This window comes from Taudactylus pleione, unplaced genomic scaffold (genome assembly GCF_031769625.1).
Source record: "Taudactylus pleione unplaced genomic scaffold, aTauple2 ptg000066l, whole genome shotgun sequence".
Taxonomy (NCBI): domain Eukaryota; kingdom Metazoa; phylum Chordata; class Amphibia; order Anura; family Myobatrachidae; genus Taudactylus; species Taudactylus pleione.
The window spans coordinates 19490038-19505119 of record NW_028284468.1 but is presented as its reverse complement, the minus strand read 5'-3'; the positions used below and the strand labels follow the sequence as shown (position 1 = coordinate 19505119).

The window sequence follows — 15082 nt, the reverse complement described above, 5'->3', positions numbered from 1 at the left end:
ATAAACATTACACAAATAGGAATCCAGGGCCATTCACAGTAAATGTTTTTCTTTCATTTTTGAAAGAATAACAACATTGTCTGAACTCTTCTCAATTTTAAGCATCATTGGACAAAGCATTGTAATTACTATGTACTTTAAAACAATATACAAACTAAAGTAGAATGCTATTTTGTCTTTGTTTTTCTTTCATCATATCTTCTGTACAGTACAAAATGTACTGATTTCTTTTTCAAGCTCAATTTATTAATAGGAAAATAAATACACAAATAAAACAAATTTAGGTTAAATAAAAACACTTTATAGCTATCATTCTTTCTATTCTGTTCTAGGGAGATATTCAATTAGACAAGATCTTTACCATGTGCCTTCAACTCAAAGGTAAAGAGCAAGGAGCTATTCAATTAGTGGCCCATGAAATGCCCTGCAACTAGCCCCAAGGCGGGTGTGAACAGAAATCTATGTTAAGTGCTGTCTTGGGGCTAGTTGAAGTCTTACCACGGGCCGCTAATTGAGTAGCTCCAGGCACAAGCTAATACTACGCGGTAAAGCCTGTGACCAATTGAATTTCCTCCCTACACTGATCTTGCAGTTAGAAATGCAACTGATATATTAATCTAAAAAATTGTAACTGGACACAATTGTAGAAAGCAATTAAGTAAAAATATTGTGCTCCTATGGATAACTTCAATGTGCTGACTTATATACTGTATACTATACAAATTTTAAAAGTACAGTAATTTATTTTTCTGGCTTTCTAAGATTTGTGTTTTTCTACCATAAATTTATAAAATTGGGCTGAGTTGTCTGTTTTCATTGACCTGGTGAAACTCTATCAAGAGTACAGCATTGGGTTTTATCCAAGGGCCATAAACAAATATTGCTGTTGAAATACAGACATGGCTCATTAAAACAGAAAGGGCAATGTATTTAGTAAAATTGCTGAAGGGTAATCAACAAATTGTGCACTGGATTTGTTTTAGGAGAGAAAATGTAAGTCTATTCCAAACTTTTGTTTCAATATAACAGTTGACCCTTGGTTCCCTATGTGCATACCTGCCAACATGATCCATTTGCTCCAAACCAGGGTCTTCTGCTTAATTTATCATATTTAGTCCACCATTAAAATAACCAGGTCTAAGGTAGTAACTCATGTTAAAAAGAACTAAAACATATATTTTTACATTTTGCTAGGAAATTATATGGAAAAGCACTGTAGCTCAGATAAAATGCATTGCAGTATGTTGGTTGTTATGATGGATTTTTTTTTAGCCACAAAAACACTGTATAACTAACCTGAGTAAAATAGATCTAAACAGAAAATACAAAACACTTTCATTACACTGAAACTAAGAATGTATTTGACAGCTTCATACCCATATTTTGAAAGCTTGTCCTCTTCTATTAGTATATGATCTACTTTGTAGTAATTTTGCAAATATCTAGTCTGCTCATTTTCAACATAAATGTAATTTGAACAATTGCTTTGTAAATCAGCACATTTTAATCTTTCATAGAGACTGAATTGTAACAAATGCTCTTTGTCCTGCACTTTTATGGCACAATACTCTAAATGTGACCTTTTTGTTAAATTGTTATTTAAACTATGTTTCTATTACTCTTATTTAAACACCCACCTAACACTGTTTTCTCAATTGTTGCAACATTGTGATATTTATCTCGCCTAAAGGTCTTCTAGGAATGGTGGCTCACATGATGTACACTCAAGTCCTTCAAGTAACTGTGAGTTTGGGACCTGAAGACTGGAGACCCCATTCATGGGATTACGGGTGGTCTTTCTGGTAGGTAGAAATACTAATTAGTAGAAATAACAATATATCAAATATAAATGACTACATATTATAGCTGAAATTTAATACTGTCCACCACTGTTGGGTTTTTTTTGTACAAATTAAGCTTCAATTAGTTTCTTTTGTAGGTTTTTTTTTTATTTCATGTCAATATTTTGGGCAAATCCCATAAAGTGTGTAGCTTTGTATTCTCCCCATGACATGCTGAGAGTACAGTATGAGAACCTGTATCTGTCAGCCAAACTTATTTTTCCTCCAGAGAATTTAAGAAATACAGTATAGAATATAGGATAGCTAAGAAAAATGTATGTGGAAAATATACTTAACTTAATAAGATCATATTGTAGATATATCATTAATATAGTAACCAAAGTAGACTGATTTCTCCCAAAGCAGAGTATGCGCCTGATTCAGAGTTAGCCGGAATACCGATGTTTTCACAGTTAAGCAATAATTGTCAATCTGCGCATGCCTCTAAGTCGCACTGCGAATGTGTCATTATAGTCACTCACAGCAATGCCGCAACTAGGGGGGGGCTAGGTGGGTAAGGCCCCCTGTGGTGCCTACATTTGTTTTGCATACAGATTACGCCGTCGAGCCAGTCCTCACTGTGCTACTAGACAGAAAAACAAGCAATAAAGCTGCCCGGCCAGGGTAACCCATCTCCAGTCACCTGGTGTGTGCTGCGCAGCACATTTGCCATAGTATTGAATATCTATGACACAGCTTCTGGGTCATTAGTCACTACATGCAAAGCTGCATCTGCGCTGGCCCTTCTGTCCCTACCTCCCTCCCTGTAGCCACCTAAGAGGAGGAGGCAAGAGTAACCTGGCAGCATGACCTGGCTACAAGCCCAGGAAGCAAGCTGCAGCAGCAGCAACACTACTGTCTGCTCCACTGACCGCATACACCCTCCCCAACCCTGAGGCAGTCGCAGCAACACAGTCAAATCAGCAAGAACTGGAAGAGACAACTATTACACACAGTCTGGCAGCTGCATCATCACTGACAAGTCAGAGAGACAGTTGATTTTTACTGTATTTCATTTCTATTCTCTCTCTCTCCTGAAATAGGTTCCGGGCCAGTTATCCATTAGGCAGAGCAGGCCGCTGCCTAATATTCAGTATCTTATATTTGGTGTTACATGTATTAGCACATGCAGGGGAGGAATGTGTGTTTTCAGGGGTTGAGGGTGAGGGTGTATACGTGTGGGGGGAGGGGTAGCACAAACACAGGCTGCTACACGGGAGGGGGAGGCGCACCAAATTGCTGTCTTGCCCCGTAAGCCAAAAATCCTAGTTTCGGCCCTGCTCACAGTGACTATTTATTTGCAGTATAATTGATACAAACATTTTGGGGACATTTCACATTCTGCATCTGCGATCCCCTTTGTTAGAAATATGGCTCCGGCGTCTCCGTTCCCGCTGCCATTCTGCAGGCTCATAGGCTTACTCAGGACTGAGACAATCAAATGATCTGTGACCGATGCTGTGTCTTTGTACGCAGATGCTACAATATATTATTCATATGCTTGGATTGCAATGCCAAAGGTGGGTGTCTCAATACAGCTCCCGGTAGCTGCCACATTTGCATATTTTTGTGTCACAGCTGGGTACACAGACCCGTACGCAGCAGTGGCATTAGTGTACAACCCTGCATCAGACACAATATTCATTATTTGAGTGTGTTAACCCTGACATGGCAAAATGACATAGGAAGTTGATAAAACAGGGGAACTCTAGGTTTAATTACTGTAAATAAGGTTCTTCCTATTTATATCTTCTACATTAAGGGATATTATAATGTCTTTATTATGAGTTTGGTGTAATTTTTGAAAAATCTTTTTTTTAAGAACATCTGAAATATTGTCAAAAAATATACAGTTGGCTTCCAAAAATATATATTAACCCCTTCTACTACACTACAATATGTATTCTCTCCTCAGTTTTTCTATGTTATTTATGAATTCATAGCAGTTTTATACATTATAGCAGAAAATTATTTCTAAGCTGAATATTATGTGTCCTCATATTTTGTAGCCGCAGTCACACCAAACAGCCTGTCTTGGCAATTCTGCTTGCGCCGAGTGTCTTTTTTGCATCTATTCCAACCGAAAATGCTTCTTAGTTGCAATGTGATGCGACTCGGATGCACCTTGTATATCCGTGTATGACTGAGTCTGAATCTGTATACGAAGTGCTATAATGCAGCTTTTTTCCCCTCCAAGTTCCGTTGTGCTTAATTTACAGACTCAGTCACACAAAGATATCAAATTAATCAGTGCAGTCTCCTGAGACGTCCTAGGCACATTGTGACTAAGATGCATTGAAAAATATTCTTGGCGCAAGTAGAGTCGCACAGGACCTGGAGGCTAACTCATGCCAAGCATCTTGCGCCACATGGCGTATTGAGGCTAGATGTATGAGGACAGTCACAGTTGGTGATTCTGAGTACCTGTCTCAGGTGATGAACTGGAATCACTGGAGGCCGGCTGGACTGGAACCATGGGTAACATGAATAGCTCTTTTAATATAAGAGTTGGGTAGCAGTGAGAACTGCCTTTGGTGATGAGTGACTGGAACTGGAAACTTGAAGCGTTGGAGTGAGACCAGAAGGAACCGAACTGGGACCAGCAGGTAGGCCGACTGAGCTGGTCGGGGTACCAGTAGATGAGCTTGCAGATGGATGGTAGCACGGAAGCTACTTGGTGCAGCCAATGAGCCGTGAGGTGAGTGGACTTGGAGGAACTGGACTGGGACTGGCAGGAAGGCTGACTGAGCTGGTCGGGTTACTAGTTGTAGCTTGGGAAGCCGTGGGTAGACGTTGGTAAATGGGTGGCTACATGGAGCGGCTGGATAGCCGTGGGTAGACGCTGGTAGCTGGGTAGCTACGTGGAGCGGCTGGATAGCCGTGGGTAGATGCTGGTAGCTGGGTGGCTACGTGGAGTGGCTGGATAGCCGTGGGTAGACGCTGGTAGCTGGGTAGCTACGTGGAGTGGCTGGATAGCCGTGGGTAGACGCTGGTAGCTGGGTAGCTACGTGGAGCGGCTGGATAGCCGTGGGTAGACACTGGTAGCTGGGTGGCTACGTGGAGTGGCTGGATAGCCGTGGGTAGATGCTGGTAGCTGGGTGGCTACGTGGAGCGGCTGGATAGCCGTGGGTAGATGCTGGTAGCGTAGAAGCTACTTGGTGCGGCCTGGGAGCTGTGGGTGAGAGATGGTAGGTGGAAGCAACTTGGTGCGGCCTGGGAGCTGTGTGGAGAAGCTGGTAGCATGGAAGCTACTTGGAGCGGCCTGGGAGCCGTAGGTGAGAGATGGTAGCGTGGAAGCTACTTGGTGCGGCCTGGGAGCCATGGGTGAGAGATGGTAGCGTGGAAGCTACTTGGAGCAGCCTGGGAGCCGTAGGTGAGAGGCTGGTAGCGTGGATAGCTGAACGCAGCAGGCTTATGGATAGCACTGGTCTAGGAACCAGCAGGAGCCTGGGACATACTGGTACTCAGAGGTACAGCTATAGCACAAGTTGTACACCACGGGACGTAACGAGATGTTCAAGCACTGAGTGCTATTAGAGGAGGATCTATATACCTAGAGTCTGGCAGCGATTGGTGGATACAGACAGGTGGTCTGGCAGTGGCATTCTGAGTGGAGCAAGGGACAACATGCAGAGGGAGTAATCATCTCTGCAGCCCTTGAGAATCAGGACCACACCTGTGATTCCAATTAAGACTAGCAATGCTCACAGACAGAGCAGGGTCCAGGTGATTAATCAGTGTGGGGAGGAGAGCAGTCTGCACACACAGAGATGTCACAGCCAGCATGATTCAGCCTGAGCAGATGTCCCAGGAGAATTACAAACACAGATCCATGGAGCAGCTGGCAGAGGTTAGTCACAAAAGGTAAAAACTAGCCAGGATTGTGACAAGGACACAGCTGTATAGAGAGATAAAGTGCCACACATTGGAGCAGGGTTTAAACTGTCGATTATCCTCCATATCAAGCCCAGGCATCATTAGCATATTGCAGATACTGAGGTAAGTGATAAGGGAGACAAAAAAATTACCACTTCTGGCTCTGTACAGTCCTTCATCTCATAGGTCAAAACATCGATCAATTAGTGCATTTTAATTTTTAGCAGGCCCTTTTGTCACACAGCCAATATCACCATGATATCCTCTTGAATATTTATGTTTTTTCCTTTGGGGAATAGGACTGTTGTAGGCATTGCCACCTACAGTATGAGGAGCCCAATAACTCAATTCACCAGCAGTAGGATGTCTAGAAAAAGGCATCTGTGCTTTTTAGCATTGAGGTTCGTTAGTAGATAGGAAGCCAGACTTTTTTTTATTGGTCCTCCACCTGTGCTGCCTGGCCCTAGCCCTGGTTACTACGATTCGGACATGGGAAGAATTTATACAACAGGATTTAACAAAATCACGCTCATCAGCCCAAGCTGGCTAGGGAAGATGTGCTTTAGAAAACGTCATTCTGAATCACAAAAACAAAGCATACAGAAACATTTGGCGCTACACTTCAGAGCAGCACTGGGTATGCACAATGAATTACCACTTCAAAAATAAGAAGAAAACAGACAGAAAACAGACAGAAGAAACCCAAAATTGCGCTAGAAGTAGTTCCAAATAGAGATGTTGTTTCTCTTCAACAGGGTGTCCTCTATCTCGCAAAGTTTCATCCGGATGTTCATATTTATAAAGCAGGATAAAAAAAAGAAAAATGAGGATAATGCATAAATTGGTCTAAATAAACCTTGTGGATGTCAGAGTTTAAAAGCTGTGTCAAAAAAAGTTCTCTTGCAGTTTCCCAGAGCATTCAATATGTGCCCTGCAGGAAACCAGAAAAATCCCATGCATCAGGGGGAGACTAAATACAGCAATGCTTATCTATATACTTACATGAGCAAAGATACATAAAGGTTTCTTTTCCAATCTGCTATTATTCCTCCCAGATCTATACAGTAGATATATGGTAAAAGCAGAATAACTCAAGTTGTTGATAAAATTCATACATTTATTAAAAAATATATAAACACACACAAATGTGGACAAAAGGATCCATACCAGATATAATAATAAGTCGATTATACAATCATCACATAAAGAATGGAACCTGGGTATTCAGCGTTGGATATAGAGAGGACTCATAGGCAGGATCTACTGTCCACTGTCACTCCTTCGTGCTGAATTTGTAATGATTAAAAATATTAATGGCACTGGTCAGCACGGTATATTCAACATTTTTAAATAATAAATTGTCATTTCCAACGTGTTTAAGCCCATTTGATAGGGAAATGCTTTAAATAGCAAAACATCCCATGTAAAATTTGGACTTTAACATACTGAGAAGTGATGGCTTTTACAAACCACCGCTTAGTAAATTAACCCCTGTGATGTCATCTGTCAGAGGAGGAAGTGTGATGGTCTGCGGCTCTTTTGCTGGATGCCAAGTTGGCGACTTGCACCCTGAACCAAATGGTCTATCACAGCATATTGCAGTGTCATGCAAGGGTTAATTGAACAGCAAGATAATGACCCAAAACATATGTCCAGACTACAGCACATCAAAATGAAAATAGCATTGGCATGAAAACATGGAATGCCCAGCACAGTCTCCAGACTTAAACCCCTTAAAGCTGGTTTGGGATGAACAGGACAAAAGGGTGAAAGCAAAACAACCTACAGTCGCAACGCATTTGTGGGAACTTCTAAAACAATGTTTGGAAGAATGTCCCTAACAATATTTGTTTTCTATTGCAGAGAGTGTCATGAGTGTGTTTGGCGAATATACTATATCTGCAAAAGGTGGCAATTTTGATAAGTCACAAATTTAGATTCAAATATGTTAAAAAAAACAAATATGGGTCATTTGACAGATAGTGTTTATTATACTGTAGTTTTTTTAGCAGGTAAATTTTTATAAATCCTCTTGATGCTCTAGGAAGTTTATAACAACTTTTTCGTTAAAGCTAGTGTTATGCCAGGTAATTTTCATGTAACCCAAGTGAATACTGCTTGATTTATGTAGTAATTGTCAGGAGATTCTAGTTCAGCCAAGCAGGAATTAAATATAATTATTTTATAGATTTAAACAACAGAAGGGAGCTACTTGTGAACATATTTTTAATAGCATGAGAAAAAAGGTTTAGCAATGTGTGAAATTACACAATCAACTGCAGTGCAAGTAAGACTGGTATCATGCTTCACATACATAGTACTGCCCACTGCCAATCTGGCTGTGTGGCAATAATTAATTCAAAATATAGAAACATTGATGCAATTACAGTGGCAATATAAAACAACACATATTAACATAGCACTTTAATCTAAATGCATATTAGTACCACTCACTGTTGATATCAGAAACACAGGAGCTCATTCAGACCCACTCGCTAGATGCGTTCGCTCACACCCAGCGTATGCAAATCCAGCGCACGCCCAGCAAGGCAGGCGATCGCACGGCAAGGCATTAGCACGCCCACTATGTCTTGTCGTGTGATCACTATGTGTATTCAGACGCCCACCAGCCATTCATAAGATGCCCACTTACGCACGTCATCTCCTGGAAGTGCATGAAACCATTGGTACATCGAGCACCATCTGATGCGATCGCAGCGCTTGAGGTTGACTATACCCTGCCGCAAGCACTGCAATCACTCCAGTGTGAAATTCAACCAGGTGACGTGTACTATGAACTTGCCTGTTAATTATGCATGCCTCTGAAATGGCGTTGAGATGCTCAAGCACGCCTGCGTTCACACCTCCACTCCCCCGTTTCTAGTGGCCTGTCCCTGTTACCACCCACAAACGGCCTCTCCTGTCACTCATTCAGATGGGCTGTCTATGCTGGGCGAGCGAACGCTTCCCAATCTTTCGCAGTGGCTCGCACACACGCATTGCGATGCATACGCAAGCGCAAATTGCAAATATCGACCAGCTACGAGCGAATGCATCCTAGAGAGCGGGTCTGAATCAGCTCCACAGTTCTTTATACAGATATCCAGGTCAATGTCCTCCTCCTGGTTTTTTTAAGTGTAGTATTATTATTAAATATTCCAAACAGGACACTATGTATCATTCACTTTATTTCCGGGTTCGGATACAACTTTCTTAATGCACATGTGTGGCCGTTCAATTGTTGTTGGTCTGCATGAACACCCCCTCAATGAACTTTATCTACATGAAAAGCCTTTTCCCAGCCCAATTCTGCTTTCATGGTTGTAAGGGTCGATGCATTCAAGTTGTGTATGACTCTGCAAGGTTGCATTTACACGCAATCGTGTCCTGAACATGTGCACTACACATTCACGTAATTCCTACACAGTTAGGCTGCAATGTGTGCAATTTGTATGAAAAGCAGTACAAGCCCCAGTCTCAAGCATTCTATGTTCACCCAAAGAAAGGATACACGTAACTGGCCAGAATCAGGTGAGTCTAGAGAACCCCAAAGTTCCACTTACTCGTTGTGACAACAAATAGACACGTATAATATGGCTGAGCCACAGCTTGCAATGCTTGGACTTCACATGTCTCAAGTCGTGTAGGTGCAGTTACATTTATGCCAGAGTGCACTCAGCAAGATGGCAGCGTTTGCAGAGGAGTAACCAATAGGAGGAGTTGCAGAGTGAGGGTTCAGGGACTCAGATGTGTGGATCAGTGCATAAGCAAAATTTGACTGGAGTATTAAAATTATTAAAAGGAGTGGAGAAGGTATCGCACAGCCATTTTCATTCAAACATTTTCCGCCACATCAGAGCTGACGGAGGGACCCATTTTGCACCATACAGTTACATATAAGTGGATAATCTCACTTGTAGATGAATTTTGCCCAGTCTAAAAAATTCCAAACTCACAATAGTGACATCTGTAATAGAGGCAGTGCCGATGTCTCTCACTCTCATGATTAATTTAAGCCATAAGTGATGCTAAGCCATGGCATATGCTCGGAGAAATACAGGTAGTCGTCGGGATGGTCTTCTCATGTGTTTCTTATATGTGTGCACACTGCACCTCTCTAAAGATTTCCACCTCTACCTCTTTACTTCCAGTTTGTGGAGAGGCTTCCAAAGACCATAGAGTAGTTATGCACCCTATAGATGAACAGGTCTAACCATAGTGACTTGTGGTGCCAATCCAGTGTACTTTGTATATAAAGGCCTAGATTACTTTCAATCTCAGCACTGCATATCCTCAATATGAAGTTGTTGGTTTACTTACACTGTGTCATAAAAGATTGAATGCAGCTTTGCTTGAAACAGATAAGCCCATTGGTCATACTGGGGCTCTGCAGAATTGGACACAAGTCAGTTTGTGGACACATCTTGCATGTTTTTGCACTGCACAAGGTCCAGAGCTGATACGGATACGGAGTCACACACCAGTCAGATCTCCAATTGTAGCTGAAGGAGTGTAAGTGAGAGGTAATGGGGTGTTTTCACTTGTAGGCTAAGTGTAGTCAGAATTCCGGACTACGTAGGGTTGTGTGAACACATGAATGCGCCTGACTTCAGGTAGATCTTTTACAAGGATAGGGCTGGTAAAAGTGTGCTCTGATGATGATGACAGTTATCCAACCAAGGGTATGGATAGGGGTGGTCCAGCCGCAGTGATGTGTACAACTCTGCTCATGAGCAAATATCTGTATTAAGTTCCAAGTGCACAACTTAAGGTGCAGATACAGCAGTCCTTCATTGTATGCCTTTTTAAATAGAATTGTATACATTTTACACAGTAATGGAATAAACTTTTTTGTAATTGCATAGTATCTCCTGCTATCTTTGCTTATGATCCATAGACTTGGTAGTCTTCAGCCTGTGATTATGCCTAATATCATAGGAATTACAAGTATATTGTTCCTTTTTTACTTCAGTTCCGTAAATTTCTCTTACAACTGAAGATATTTAAAATGATAATTCAGACAACTGCTTTTGAATATAATAATAATGTGACTCAGACAAGCCGCAACTACAAGTATGATATTTGAGCCAATATCCTACCGATATCTAGAGATGGACAATTAAAAGGTGACCTGATCTGGTTCTACATTTCTCCCAACTCCCACTCTGATAAAGTCAGCCAATGTGCTGGGAAATACAGGTCTGTCTAGATGAAGGATTTCCTTTGAGTTGTATTGTACCATTACTTTTGTCCAGTAAATTGATTGAAAGATACTCAGCACCTTATTGAATTAGTGTAATAAATACAACTGGAAAATGTAATGAAATGTAGCAGGTGCTTGTTTCCACTTATTTAGTATAAACAAATGGTTGCTGACATTTATAAAATATAGTTTATATTTTTTATAATTTATTTAATGCTTCACATTTTATATTTTCCCTTGTCCCCTCCTCAAGTCAATGGCACCACAATCTCCCAATAAACTATGCCTGTTCTTTTAGCCACTGGTTGACTAAAGTATGGCTATGGGACTTTCACTCTGATGTAGTGCTTTGTACCAAATATAACCAGTGTTGAGTGTTGCCAGCTGGTGTGATGGATTAAATCTAACATAGAGGGAGACTTTTCAAAGTTTGGGGAGAGATAAAGTACCAACCAATCAGCTCCTGTCTTTTTTCAAACACAGCCTGTAAAATGAATGTTAAAAGCTGATTGGTTGGCACTCTATCACTCTCCACTTTCTCTCTCTCCAAGGGTTGATAAATCTCCCCCATAGATACAATACTGTGCTCATCGAACATGTCCACAGCTCACAATATTTTCTCATGTCTAAACATCAACCAACACATGAAATGCTTTACTATCCACTAAGGACCACATTTCAGTTTGCATTACAACATACAGCACATATTTAAGCCTACACCTAGCAAGCCTCTTACCTCTGTGTTTTTAATAAAAAAAAACCACACCATTGACACCTCCATATTTAAGTGTCAATGGTTAATGTTTAGATTCTCCTTACAAACTTGGACCTTGGCCCTGAATGAGGGCAACATTTGTGGTAGAGTTGCTGGCAGTCTTGTACCTTGCATGTTCACCTGTAATATCCATGCATTTATCTGTCAAATCACAAATGACTATGTTGCAACCAGGCCTAGTTATGTACGTACAGTTATTTTTGCCACTAGGGGGTATATTAACTAAAGTGAGAGTTGTTAGAAGTGGAGGTGTTGCCCACTCTCACTTTAGTAAATGTACCCCTAGGAATACAAAAGACTTATACTCATATGTTTTTCTGTGTGTTTTTCAGCCTTGCTTGGTGTTCCTTCACATGCTGCATGGCGGCCTCAGTCACTACCCTGAATTCTTATACTAAAACAGTCATCGAGTTTGGACACAAACATAAGATTTTTGAGCAGGCCTTGCAAGAAGAACAATCATTCACAGATCACAATGCCCTTAAATACATAAAGGATCGATCAGTACATTCAGTTTCAAGCTTCCTGGAAATTTCAGATGATGCAGCCAAAAATATGAGAAAGTCTGTGTTATCCTCAGCGGCAGTAGATCTTGGAGAAATCCCAGAGTCACTTGGAGAAGAACAATGTTAAATATATTTGTTCACAATCATCGCAAATATTTACGGTCATACAGGTTTGTTTAAACTCAAAACATAAAATGTCATACATGAAGATAAAATGCACTGCTCTGTCTTACATGGACTTTCTCCTGCAGCTCTGCTAATATTCTTACCCGCTTTTAAACTGTTCTCTTTGAGATCCAGATGGAGAGGTGAGGGGAGAGGTGCAAGTGGTGTGGCGCAGAAAATCATGATGTAATTGGTTAAGTTGGATGAATCAGGACGGATGGCCTACTCTCTACTCATAATTTGTGAGTCTCCTGGACATTTGGGGGGAGAGTATGCAAGTATGGTGTTACATGAAGATAAACCTTACACTGACTTCCCACTGCTGCTCTACCAGAAAACACAAGGGTAATTTATGACAATGCAAAAATGAGGGCCTGTAGAACACATAAAGAAAAATGTGAGTACACAAATATGACACATATAAAGATAGATCTGATGTCTTCCTAGTCCCATGGACTAAGGCATGAATAACTTCAGATGAGCAGTATTTTAGGAGAAAAATGTAGTGTATAATGCAGTGGTTCCCAATCTGTGCTCTGTGGCACCCTGGGGTGCCTCAGTACACTTGCAGGGGTGCCTCAGGTTGGTGGTTCAGCACCAAATCAAATTATTTATGGTCAATGTAATGTAAATATGTGGACAAACAGAAGTGCAAACCTGTCACCCACTGCATAAATGAACCTATGGATGACAGGTAGCACAGTTTACTTCACTTTATTACTTCACTACATTTTTTTCTGAATTTCTCAATAACAAACTTTTGGCTTAGGGCTTAGGGGTGCCGTGAAAACAATTCTGATGCACTAGGGAGCCCCGATTCAAAAAATTTTGGCACCACTGGTATAATGTATAAAGGTGATGATCCAAGCATTTGCGCGAAATGAAATGCGCTGTCCATCTGCATATCCTGCAGCTAGTAACTTATCTATATTATGTCTTTTAAGACAAATTTAATGAAAAGCTCTTTATTTTTAACTATAACAGTGGGTTTTTCAATAATAAAGTAGGCTCACAGGTAGTTTAATACAATAAGTGTTTACATTTATTATAGCATAGAAGAGTTCTCCCCAGGACTGGACCAGGGCCGTTGAGAGCGCTGCCGGGCCCCGGTAAAGAGGGGGCATGGCCTAATCGAGGGAGGCGTGGCCACGCCCCCTCGAATAAAAAAGTACAAAAAAGTATACAGTTGCAGCGGCGCTGCACGCCGGGGAGGGAGGCGCTGCGAGCTCCTCAGCCCGGCGCAAAGCCAGGGGTGGCGCGATCAGTGTGATCGCTCCCCCCCTCAGGCATAGGAGATTGCTCGCGGCTGCTAAGCAGCAGCCACAGCAATCTCCCACTGCATCTCGGCACACGCTGTGTGCTGGGAGATAGTGAGGAGGGAGGGGGGGCGGCGCCGGGCCCCTCTGGAAGCCCAGGCCCGGGTAAATTGTACCCGCTTTCCCCCTCTCGGCGCCCCTGTGCATTTTATGCACTGAATGGTGTGTGCCTTCTTTATACAAATGTATATGGATGGATGCATTGTGATATTGTAGGACCAGAATATACAGCCAGGTGCATAAATATTGGGACATTGACAGAATTTTCATATTTTGGCCTCTATTCACCACCACAATGGCTTTGAAATGGGCATGTATGGCTGCCAATGGAACTGGTTCCCTTGTATTTATTGATGATGTCACTGCTGACAAAAACAGCAGAATGAATTCTGAAGTGTTTCGGGCAATGTTATATGCTCATATTCAGTCAAATGCTTCAGAACTCATTGGACAGCGCTTCACAGTGCAGATGGACAATGACCCGAAGCATACTGCAAAAGCAACCAAAGAGATTTTTAAGGCTAAAAAGTGGAATGTTATGCAATGGCCAAGTCAATCCCCTGACCTGAATTTGACTGAGCATGCAGTTCACTTGATGAAGACAAAACTGAAGGGAAAATGCCCCAAGAACAAGCAGGAACTAAAGACATTTGCAGTAGAGGCCTGGCAGAGCATCACCAGGAATGAAACCCAGCGTCTGGTGATGTCTATGCGTTCCAGACTTCAGGCTGTAATTGCCTGCAAAGGATTTGCAACAAAGTATTAAAAAGTGAAAGTTTGATTTAGGATTGTTTAGTTTGTCCCATTACTTTTGGCCCCTTAAAAAGTGGGAGGCACATATAGAAACCGTTGTAATTCCTACACCGTTCACCTGATTTGTAATTACCCTCAAATTAAATCTGAAAGTCTGCAGTTAAAGCACATCTTGTTTGTTTCATTTCAAAGCTATTGTGGTGGTGAATAGAGGCCAAAATATGAAAATTCTGTCAATGTCCCAATATTTATGCACCTGACTGTATAACTTATGTAAAGGAACAGTAATCCATGCAGGAATATTTATTTTTTTAAGTCACACCATCAAAATATACCCTTTTCCCCTAAGTGGCAGTGATTGCAATGTTACAATGCAGGGCTGCTCTCATGGAATCCTGCAAAGCTTTAGGATACCCACAGGCTAAATAGAGACTGGCCCCCTGTTAATTTGATATAGCAATTATATCTCTAATTTTTCACTAAGTCCCGAACAATGGGTAATTAATGGTAGGTTTGTTTTTATGGTGGCATAGGTTGAATAATATGTTTTTGAGGTTTATTACTCTTTTAAAACAATAATCTTGCCTCATTAACCTTTTGATATCGTTTTACAGAATGACATTTATAAACCACCATTCTGAGTAGCA

General features: G+C 41.4%; 1 protein-coding gene across 2 annotated transcripts in view; it reads left to right on the top strand.

Annotated features, from left to right (window-relative positions):
* Nucleotides 1-14645, top strand: part of GSG1L (GSG1 like) — a 222386-nt gene extending 207741 nt beyond the window's left edge. For both annotated transcript variants that reach the window (XM_088466735.1, XM_088466734.1), the window contains 2 exons: nucleotides 1691-1802; nucleotides 12028-14645. In XM_088466735.1, the coding sequence (XP_088322861.1) occupies nucleotides 1691-1802; nucleotides 12028-12328 (413 nt within the window). In that variant the 3' untranslated portion in view covers nucleotides 12329-14645. The remainder of the gene's footprint in view (nucleotides 1-1690; nucleotides 1803-12027) is intronic.
* Nucleotides 14646-15082: the final 437 nt, after the last annotated feature.